Raw genomic sequence first — 11,803 nt, 5'->3', positions numbered from 1 at the left:
GCTAATGAGGTTTAAAGATAATAGAGTTTCTTTACTACCAGTCACGGGGAGCAGCTGAGAAAGAGAGCTTGAGATGCCATATTATTTCAGTTAACAAATGCTGCCTCCAATTGTTTGCTGTAGTGAACAGCAGATTCCCTTAAAATCCAATCAGAGGATAAATATTGAAGGTAGAGCGGGTGGAATTACATGTTGCTAATAAATTACTGGAGAAATATAGCTTTGCATAACAAAATAGCAGCCCCAGTCCAAAAGGATTTACAATCTAAGTTTTTAAGCTTTGTCACTCACTTATCCTTATTCCGGGTATTCAGTCATACGCTATCGTTTCTGTCCCTCATCCCCTCTCCCAAGATTGGAGGATAACAAATGAATAACAAATAGGGAATAATGAACAGCAAGTATTGCAGGGACTGGCTTTTTGTTATATGTTTGTACAGTGCATAGCACAATGTGATCCTGATCTATGCTTGGGAACCTTTGGTGTTACTGTACTATAATATTTGCATGAGAATATATTTAACATTGATATGAACAAAGGGTATGAACACTTGACTCAAACTGAATGCTTTCTATCACTTTTTTCAGTATTTGACCCTCAAAGTGTTAAACTTCTATTCCCAGGCAAAAATTAAACAGTTTTGTGACTGGCAGCCACATTTATATTGAGACTTGTTTGGTTTTAATATGCAATATTTTATTATCTGAAACCTCCCCTACTGTGGGGGGAGAGTATCTTGCCCTATCTTGAAGGCAGTGGTCTGTGATGATCTCATAGGTTTCTCTCCCATTTTTAGGATGGGATTGTGGTGCTTTTGAAAATCCCAATCGTATACCCATTTGGTAAACATTTCTGTCTTTCTTTGGTATTTGGAGTGCAAGCTCTTCAGGGCAGGGACTGTCTGTAATTCCATGTTTGTACAGTGCCTAGCACAACAGGGTCCCACTCTTGCTTGGTCCTTGAGCACTACCATAATAAACAAGATTACTAATATTTTGTATCTGGATCCTTGATGTCATGTGGAAAACATAAGGAACTCATGGCACATTGATGGCTATTCATTTTTGTCCAGTGGTACTTATTAAATAGGAGTTATGGAAAGACTGCATGAGGAATATCACTTATGTTAAGACTATGAAATTTTCTGAAAAGGTGCTTGGTAAAAAGCACTCTTCCTTAGGTCAAGCTCTGCCTCTCATATTTGTTCAATGCCAGTATGAATGTAAAGTCAAGGGAATTCCATAGCTGTAAAGACCAGGGCATTAGAACACTGGTTTACAAATAATCACTCTGATACATTTTGTGCAATCCCAGGAATATGAAAAATAACCCAACTTTGTAGCAAAATACAGAGCTGTATGAAGAGGATAGTAGATATCATGCATATCTAATTCTCCCGAATTTTCAAATGCACAACACAGCTTTTTAGTTCTGACTAAAACAAAATAAATCTTTCCACATTTAAGCTTGAGGACATATTTTGTGAGCTACTGTGTTCTGAGCAACTTTGAAAATATGGCAACTTTAGTGGTGTACAGAGAAGCTGTGCTGTTTTGAAAGTCTAGCCCCAGAAGTCTTTTAGTTACAAAGTCAGACAACTGAGAGTCAGCCAAAAAAAAAATCCAGTACATTAAGATATGCATACACCTTCCCAAGGGCTTTGAGCTGCTGCTGTTTCTTCACCGTACTAAATGGTCAGAGCTGAAGTTCTTTCTGTTACCTCAAAGCCCAGCACACAAAGTCCAAAGAAGTGTGGCTAGAGGATGGGCAGCATGGGTAGTCATGGCAAAGAGCTTGTGAGCACGTTGTTCTTCAAAGCCCAAATCGCCCAAAGGACAAGAAACTAGATTAAGTGTACTTTCAGGAAACTAGATTAAGAAAAAGAAAACACTTTCTATTTGCCCTCCCAGTTCTCATTCTAAGCCTTCTAAAATCCATGAGAAACTATGAGCCACACATGCAGCCATGAGACCCAACAGAGTAAGGAATAAGTGAATGGCTGATTCAAAACTGATTGCATTTTCCAGGGGAGGTCCAATAATGTCTGACTGGTGGAGATAGGAGCAGAGTTCCTACTAAATGCTCCAGAGGGGAGGGCTGTAGTTTGCCACATTCAGTACTGCAAAGTGGTGTGCATGCATCCCAATGGCCAAAGTTCTCTCAGCCAAGATGAACAATGTGGAGGTACAACCTGTGTGCATCATTGTAGATAGTACACCAATGAAGATCTATTTGCAACATTTTAAAGTCAGTTGATGAATTCATTTTGCTGCAGCTGTGTCTGCCTGACCATAAATGTAAACTAGAAAACCAGAGGAAATGTGCTCAGTGATCACCAAGAAGCAAGTACCAGAAGCTACTGCACATTCTTAAATGAATCTTCATTACAATGTAAAAGATTCCCCCCATCCTGCAAATACACACAGAGACTGAGATTTAAATCAGTTTAATACATTAAGTGTGATAAACTACAGGCATGGCAGTTATATAAGTATTGTGGGGATTTGCCATGCAAGTGTTAAGAACAGCTTCCAAGTATGACTAAAATCCTTGTTATGAGAGTAATAACTACTGTTTTACATTTAAAATGAAATGAAGGGACTAGGCGTAGTGGCTTGAACCAGTGTAATAGGGAGAAGTTTCCCACTGCCTGACCACAGTGGCCAGTTAGGTCAGTGATCACAATTCTAACCTAAATCATTCTCTCCAGTTCCAGACCTGTCTTTTTACACCCATGCCACTAGTTTTCATTTCCTTCTTTGGAACATTCCTAATTTCTATATCCTTTTGACTATGTGGTAATGAAAAGTGAATGTTTAAATGCAAAATTATAAATACCACCTGAGAAACATACTGCTATGGGTACTGTTGAGGAAGAGGTCTATTTGTATGTAGCAGGACTTCCAAAACTTGTGTTTCTTCCCTGGACAAACAGAATATATAAAAATCACAGGAACTAAAATGATAATTGATCTACGAGTTCTCCAACTGGGATTTTCAATGAAGAATAAATAACTCCTAAAAAATGCCATTCAGATCTTTAATGGTGCTAGCCAGATGCCCTTTGATTGAATTGTGAAAGAAACATTATTCTGTGCATCCAGAAAGTAATGACACACACTAGTTAGTGATAGAGAATTGCCAGCCAGCCAGCGAAGGAGGTCTTCATACTTCTATACAAACTATCTTATGGTTTTAGAATACAAAAGAAAAGGACATCTCTGGAGTGATCTTCAGACTAAACAAGTCAATCTTTTATTGTAATAAGCCTCTTACAGTACGAATATATAAATACTAAGAAATGGAGACCTGACCAAGAGGCATTTATCTGTTTTACATCCTTTAGGAAAGACACATAGATTAATGTTCATTGGTAGATGGCTTGTTTATTGAATTGATGCAGGCCCCTTTCTTTGGGGGGGAGGTGGAGAAGGGAGATTTATTTTCATAATTTTTGAAAAACAAAGATAAAAATGAGGTATGCAACATAAGGTCATAATATCACTTTTAGGGTCAAGATGAACATTTATGTTTTCTGATTTTCAATGTACAAAACCAAATTTGTACCCAAACTATGAATCATTAAAGATTGGCACTATCAGATAAAGTGAAAAATTAAACTAATCAAAAATAGTACCATGACAAGTGTAAAAAATACTGTGCTCAATACTTATTGCTGAGAACACAAAAATATGTTAGTGTTTTCACATGTAAACAGTTTCAAATTCTAGACAACAAAAGTTTTTTTTAAAAAAATCACACCCCAAGGTTTGCCCATTTCTGTGCTAATACCAGCAAACAAGGATTTCAGGAAATGCTGTTAACTCAAAATGTTGCAACCTGGTTTTGTTGGTTTTTTTTTGTTGTTGTTGGGGGATTTGTTTAAGGGCATATGAGAGATAATGGGTTGTATGTGGCCATAGAAATGGCCAAATATTAGCTTCACCACACTGAAAGCTTTTTTTCAGTTCAACATTTTTTCCAATACATTATTTCAGTTGTTTTCCTGGTCATTTTCAGGTACACTATAAAAAAAAAAATCAATCTTCAAAGCACATGGTACACTTAAATAATAGATACATTTCAAATCATTTTGAGATAAGAGCTCAGAGTCTCATTGTGCACTTTACAAAAATGTTCCCTTTTCAGGAAGTACAATTATCCAACTCCAAACAGCAACACTGTTGCTACGTAAATGCCACATTCTGGTTTCAAAGGCATTTTGATGAAAGCTGTACTCAAAGGAAGGAGTAGACATATTCTAGGACTTTTGGTCACATTAAGTTTTGAGGCATTAAAAAAATAATAATTTTGAGATGTAACAGAAACCAAGTGTTTTCAAGACAGCTTCACTTGTGTCGCTAGCTGCATTAATGCTAGCTTTCTCTCGCTGAAAGTCCTAATTTTTATCAAAGCTTTGTGCGTAAGCTCCATGGATTCATCCCATTTGTTTTTCTCTGGGCTCGTGTATGTCACCAAGTTCTCGGTATACTGCAAGATTGACTTTAGAAACCTACAAGAAATAAAAAAATATGAAAAAGTCATTCTCCAAAAGACTTTCTAAAAGGACGACAGGACAGACCAGACCTTGATGATGCCCAACTTGGGACTGCTACTTTTTCCTGATTTCCAAGTCTCCCAGTTCTCACATGATCATTGCTACATCATTTTTCCTTTACCTATGGCAAGGATGGGTGGAGAGAGAAAGACAGGGACAAGCAATATTTGCAGAATTGCAGTTGATATTGGTGCACAAAAAATGCAATATTATGGGACTATAGAAATATAACCGTATATAGAGGAGTTCTCTCCTACAATTTCCCTTCTTTGGCAGCCAAACACTTTACAATGCCTGTGATCACCAATAAAGTGTAGAGTGGAAATAATGATGTTGATTACATGCTGAATCAAAAGTTTATTATTAATTTTGGGCTTGAATGTGAGACCATGCTCCTATTTGTGCCAACAGGAAATCTAAGAAAAACTGAAACTGTGAACCACGTGTTGTAAACAAAGACATTTCAGTTAGCAAGCCCCTCACTAGTCTCCCAAATTCTTAGTGCAATGATAGGGGAAACAGACTGACTACCTGACATACCACATGCTGTTAAACCACAATTTCAATAAGGATACATAATGTAGACCAAAGATGTTCAAAGGAGGGTGAAAGGATTATGAATTATTCACTTATTTTAATTAAGCAAGTACTATATACTCACTTTATATATTGCTGATAATCACAAGGATTCTTCTCACAAACGGTATGGATGTTGATTAGTTCCAGAATAATCAACATTAAAATCAGACGTAACACAGGAGACAGAAATTTAATGCTAGAAATAAGCAGAAAATTGTAATAGAGTTTTTTTTAAAATACAAAACTGTTCTTCAGATTTCCTGTTCCACCCTAAAATGGGTATGGAGAATGAAAGAAAAAAAAAAGTCTGAAAGATTCATTAGTGAAAAATGGGGCAAAGATCATAGCTATGAACAATTTACAAGCAAGAAAAAAGGAAGAGCCATATATTTAAGTTTCCGGGGGGGTGGGGGGGAGTGGCAGGATAGGGTTATGGTCAGTGCTGAGTTTATAATGAAAGAGGTGCCAGGGCTCAAGCAATTAGATGTTGGGGCTCAAGCAAGTTTTACACGTTCATAACGGTTGTGGCAAGCCCAGAGGTGCCAGGGCTATGAACTGCCAAGCCTAGAGGTGCTGGGGGCTCAGCCCTGGCACACATTAAGTACTGGTTATGGTTGAGAGTACAATACACATTTTTAGTGACACCATTAAATAAACATATATACACAACTCAGGCATTTTAACATTTGTAATCCCAGATAAAATTAAAATTATTTTTAACTTATTAGAATTTTCATTTCTCTGACCCCACTCATATTTTTAAAGCTTAATCATAGACCTCAAGCAACACTGCTGGTTAGGAGTTACATTAATGGAATCCTAGCCATTACTCCTTATCTTACTCGATAAAATGATGAGAGAAGCAGTGATAAGATGGGGACAACCTCTGTAATTCAGTTTTAACAGACTGGAAGTTTCACTTTTTTCCCCTCCTTTCTTTTTTTAGTGTTTAGTTTCATCCAAGAGAACAAGCTAAAAAAACCCCAAATATTTAAATTACCTTTTTATTTAGACCCTAATAATTCCAGGCCAGACAAGAGAAAAATGTTAAAGATATCCAAATAAATTATTCTCCGATTTGAGTTTTACTTCCATTAACATACTAGTGTATAATGGAAATTACGGACAATTCTTAACTCTGAGTAGACCAATGACACACAAACCTAGTTAGCTTTAACATTTTATAAACAGAATATGGAAGAGTACACATGCAGAGTAAAAGGAAAGAAGTGTTCAGTTGCTCTGTTAAATCCACTCTTAAAATTAGCCCTTCACCTCCAAAAAAAAAAGGGAAAAAAACAACCAACCAACCTGTTTAACATGCGTAAATAGTTATGCCTCTGTCGTGAATGCAGTATCTTGTTTATCCACTGCTTGTATCTCATTTCAGTGCTGGTAATAACTTGATCTGACACTTGATGGCACTGTGTGCATATCTTACGGAACACTACCAATATTTCCAGTACAGAACGTGGGCAGTACAGGGTACAAATGTGCGTACTACAGAGTTCAAGCAGTAGCCTGTAAACCAGGAAACATTTCTGTTTCAGTTTTTGTTCGCAGGGTTTAAAAACTGAAATTTCACATCCATTCCAGTGTAGCCTGAGCTAAAAAAATTCTAATCCAGATGTTTTGGAAACAGATTTACTCAGTCTCCTCATGACTCACCAAAACAAGAAGCTATTTAGCATGAGTGATTTGTAGTCTCTCTCATGTTACTGTAAGTAATATCACATCACTAGAAGTTTGAAATATTTCTCATTCCAGGTCAGAGCAGTAAAGAAATAATACCACAATACACAAAACTGGCAAAAAATATACAATATACACTAATGAAATAGGAGGTGTCTGTTTTAAACCTCTCACTAATTATAGTTCAGTTCACAATAGACCGGTGTCCAAAACAGAAAATCTACCAAAACAAAACACCACGAGCTAAATAGTAGCAGTACACCAAGAACTAGTCTTAACATTTCACAAAATACAAGTTGTAGTTTTAATCAACACCACACTAGATTAGGCTTCATTAAGATATTAAAATGCCAACTTGTGTCATCTTTATGTATGCCAGTCAGTGACTAAGTATGTCACAATTCTTGATGACCACATCACTTCAAATGGTTTGTTTTTAGGGGAGAATTTATTTAAAAAACAAACAAAAACAAACAAACAAACAACAAACAGCAAGATATTTTGCCATGCCAGACAGAATGGTTGTAAGTGTAAAAAACCTTAAACAGTATTAAGAAGCCTCCTACTTTAATGCTTTAACAGGGATTTTTGTGCTTGTGAAAAGTGACATTAACAGCACTGGAAAACAAGTCTTCTAACTATAAATTATGTAAACTAAAGGCAATAGAAGAGCCATCTTCAACATGCTATCCTGCCCACATGCAATGAGCCTGATGCAAATGAGAAGGGAAAGCAGTTTTGTTTTTAAATATATTCATTCAATCAGTGGACTCTGAGACTTCCAGCGAGGATACATTTCACATCAGTGTTATTGTCGACTATACTGAATTAGACACTTGTCCTCTACAAACACTTAAGTGGGGCTTTTAAAAATGTGAATTGAAATAAGTTTCACAATTGAAACTGAAGTAATGTGATCTATATTTAGACCTCCAGAAATCTCAGAAACAAAAATATACAGCAAATCTTAGCTTCTACTTCAAAAGACTCAAAAAATGTAAGTTTGGCTGGTAGAGAAGTTTGTAGAGGTAGATGCACACTTTTAAGTGTCATGCACACCTGTAACACCAACCACAATGCTAAGTCTAAAATCTCTAGTGCAGAGTGAAGGAGGACTTGGGCACCTTAGAGACTAACCAATTTATTTGAGCATAAGCTTTCTTGAGCTACAGCTCACTTCATTGGATGCATGCAGTGGAAAATACAGTGGGGAGATTTTATATACACAGAGAACATGAAACAATGGGTGTTACCATACACACTGTGATGGGAGTGATCAGGTAAGGAGAGCTATTACCAGCAGGAGAGAACCCAAAAAACAAACAAAAAACCCCCCGCCTTTTGTAGTGATAATCAAGATGGGCCATTTCCAGCAGTTGACAAGAACGTGTGAGGAATAGTAGGAGGTGGAAAATAAACATGGGGAAATAGTTTTACTTTGTGTAATGACACATCCACTCCCAGTCTTTATTCAAGCCTAATGTAATGGTGTCCAGTTTGCAAATTAATTCCAATTCAGCAGTCTCTCCTTGGAGTCTGTTTTTGAAGTTTTTTTGTTGAAGAATTGCAACTTTTAGGTCTGTAATCGAGTGACCAGAGAGATAGAAGTATTCTCCAACTGGTTTTTAAACATTATAATTCTTGACATCTGATTTGTGTCCATTTATTCTTTTACGTAGAGACTGCCTGGTTTGGCCAATGTACATGGCAGAGGGGCACTGCTGGCACATGATGGCATATATCACATTGGTAGATGTGCAGGTGAACGAGCCTCTGATAGTGTGGCTGATGTGATTAGGGCCTATGATGGTGTCCCCTGAAAAGATATGTGGACATAGTTGGCAATGGGCTTTGTTGCCAGGATAGGTTCTTGGGTTAGTGTTTTTATTGTGTGGTTGCTGGTGAGTATTTGCATCAGGTTGGGGGGCTGTCCGTAAGCAAGGACTGCCCTGTCTTATAACACTGCAAAGTGTTACACAGCACCATAAAGCAGATGGAAGGTAATTTAGTCAAGTTATTGTCATAAAGTTCTTGTGCATCTGTAACTATTTTGCTTCCCCACTTCTGAAATACAAGCATGGTTGTTTCTTCAAGTTGCACTGCAAAGCAAAAAGATAACAGCATTCTCTCCCCTTCATTCTGGGAACAGTTCTCTGCTGAATCCTAAAGACTTTTAGGCTGACTACAGTACCGTACAAATACATGTGATGGTTCCTTCAACGATGCTGCTCTACAAGATACGGGAAGGAACAACTTGTGCAGCGAACTCTCGTTACTGTCTCACATTCCTTTTATTTCCAGAAGTAAATTGTATTAAGGCGTGGATTCAAGGGTGGGAGAACATTAAACTTACTTCTCAGTTAGAAGATTATTCATTAGATCATCTAAAATGTAGCAATTCTGGGGCAAATGGTGTTGCAACTGAGAGAGGATTTCTGTAGTCATAGAAATACAAGGACTAATTTCTGCACTTCTTTCCAACCTTAAAAACAAAGACAAAAATTACTTTTGGAATCTTTCACAAAAATAAAGAAAGTTTACATCAGTTTACATCTTAACACAATTAACTGAAGCAAAAACTTTTGTCACAGCAATTTATCCACATGCTCACTACTACCCTGTAATCCTTTGGCTCCTTTCCTTCCGTTTTACAAGCAAATTCTTGTGTTCTCCATCTCAAAAACAATGTCCTCTCAGTCTCTTCAGCCTCCCTATGCATCATCATCCCATCTCCTTACTTTCTTTTCCAGAATCCTGCAGCATACTAAATACTTCCATTATGTACAGACTTCCGATCTTTCATCTCCTCAGGTTCCCTGACTTCTGTCCCCTCCATATCTCCAAAACTGCCTCATAAAAATCAATAATGGCCACCTCCTTGTCAAGTTCAGAAGAATTTCTCATTCTTATTCTTCTTAATCTCTCTCTCTGTTTTTATAAGGTCTTCCATCACTGTGGTATCCAAGCTTCTACCACGAGAAGTTTTGTTTTTTTTTTGTCTTCACAGCTGATTGCCTCTCCTTATTCATCCCTACTCCTCTTCAGTCCTTTGGGCTCCCTCTCTACTTTGCTAGCAGCTCCATCAATATCTCTTAGGGGAGGAGGAGCCACCAATCTGTTGGCATCCTTCAGGCTTCTGTTGCCTTCTGTACTTGCACTATAGTCCTAGCAATATGATCATTTGCATCATTTCAGCTCTCACTATGCCAGTGACATCAAAGTCTTGTTCTCCACTCCTACACGACCTTGCAACTGTTTGAGAGACACCTCCTCAAGCATTCCACAATCATCTCAAACTCTGTTCTTTCAAAACAGAACTGCTCTCCATTCCTCATCTTATTCCATCACCTTCCTCTCTATCATTAACAACTTTACTAACTTTATTATTTCCTTATAAGTATGGTTTCAAAGTACATTTTTTTTTTAAACGGATCACGCATACCCTGGAATTTCTTGAATTTGCTCTTCAGGCACTATAGGAAGCTCAGGCCATGAACTAATGCTCTTCATACACTCCAGCACCTAGGAAGTCAAATACACCTTAATAAAGTCAAACTTCAATACAAGATATAGCCCATATGAGATACCTTGCAACAGCAACACATTTTACTATTTTAATTTTTTTAAATCTCTATTACTGTATCTTGTAAGTCATTCATTCAGCAGTTACAATTAAGACATGTATATTCAAGACATAGGGGGTGGAAAGTCCTAAAATAAATGAAAAGTTCATGCCACAATATAAGCTTAAATTGCAGCCATTTTTTACTTTCCCCATCATTTAATATGAAAGAATTAATCAGTACTATCACTGTAATGTACTTCATATCCTCACTAACTTAAAAAGTTTGTACGAAGGTACTGTCAAATACAGACCCAACTCAATAAAGAGCGAGAGACTATCAAGCAATTCAGTGGTTCTCCAACTGCGATCTGCAGATTACTCTCAGGGCACTGTACTCAGGGGGGCACCACTGCATGCCTCTGGGCCTGGGGTGCCCCTCCTCCCACTGACCTGCTCCACTGCTGCTCGCGCCTCCTTCCCCCCATGTAGCCGCCTCTGGCCAAGCTGCTCCAGACCAATTAAAATTGCGATTAATCACAACTTTTTTTTTAATCTTGTGATTAATTACGATTTTTTTTAATCATTTGATACCTCTAATATATAGTGACATCTCCTACTAAGTTTAGTCTAATCCAAGACCTCTATGGTTTCCAAAAGCTTTTTTGACCAACGAAAAAAAAGTCTCTCTAGGCCTTCATACTTTTGTCAGATGCCTCTTTAATGTATATTCAATTATTAACAAATCTGCAGATAACCCTCAAATTAGTGGGGCAGCAAACACACAAGGATGGAACCAAACTGAAAAGTTATCTGAAGAGGCTGAGCAGATCCCCCAATACACCAACAAGAGAAGTGCCCTAACAAGCAATTTCAATAAATGGGGAGCTTTAGAAATCATGGAAATGTAGAACTGGAAGGGACCTCAAAAGGTCACATAGTCCAGCCCCCAGCACTGAGGCAGGGCCAAGGACACCTAGACCATCCCTGACAGGTATTTGTCTAACCTGTTCTTAAAAGCTTTCAATGACAGGGATTCTACAACCTCTCTTGGGAAGCCTATTCCAGTACTTAACTATCCTTATAGTTGGAAAGCTTTTCTCTAATATCTAACTCGAGTCTCAATTAAGAAAAGAAAAACTGCATGGGTACATAAAGTTTAACTTCCCTCAAAAGCCTAACAGTTATTCAGGACTATCAAAGCAAAAAGACAACAGTTAAACAAAATTTTAAAGATGTATGGAATGTTTACCCTCCCTGTCATATCCACATACCTGTTTCTTAAGTCGGGCAACTGGATGAAACCGAGAACGGTAGCAACTCGCACAGCTGATCAGTGCTTTAATTGCTGTGTGCTCCTAGTTTACAAAAATAAATGATAAAACATGTACTAATTTTAAAAATCCAGATC

At 37.6% G+C, this 11,803-nt stretch overlaps 1 protein-coding gene across 8 annotated transcripts in view; it reads right to left on the bottom strand.

Moving 5' to 3' along the window:
- Window positions 1-3,228: 3,228 nt before the first annotated feature.
- The window catches only part of ERMARD (ER membrane associated RNA degradation), a 31,609-nt gene continuing 23,034 nt past the window's right edge, over window positions 3,229-11,803 (bottom strand). For 6 of the 8 annotated variants that reach the window (XM_073337976.2, XM_073337981.2, XM_073337978.2 and 3 more), the window contains 6 exons: window positions 11,667-11,750; window positions 10,273-10,352; window positions 9,184-9,312; window positions 6,450-6,659; window positions 5,221-5,334; window positions 3,229-4,514 (listed from right to left, as the gene is read on the bottom strand). In XM_073337976.2, the coding sequence (XP_073194077.1) occupies window positions 4,340-4,514; window positions 5,221-5,334; window positions 6,450-6,659; window positions 9,184-9,312; window positions 10,273-10,352; window positions 11,667-11,750 (792 nt within the window). In that variant the 3' untranslated portion in view covers window positions 3,229-4,339. Of the gene's footprint in view, window positions 4,681-5,220; window positions 5,335-6,449; window positions 6,660-9,183; window positions 9,313-10,272; window positions 10,353-11,666; window positions 11,751-11,803 lie in introns of all 8 variants that reach the window. The other 2 variants (XM_073337982.2, XM_073337983.2) reach the window with 2 other exon arrangements.

This window comes from Lepidochelys kempii, chromosome 3 (assembly GCF_965140285.1).
Source record: "Lepidochelys kempii isolate rLepKem1 chromosome 3, rLepKem1.hap1, whole genome shotgun sequence".
Taxonomy (NCBI): Eukaryota; Metazoa; Chordata; order Testudines; family Cheloniidae; genus Lepidochelys; species Lepidochelys kempii.
Note: the sequence above shows the minus strand (reverse complement) of the source record. Positions and strands in the feature narration are given on the sequence as shown.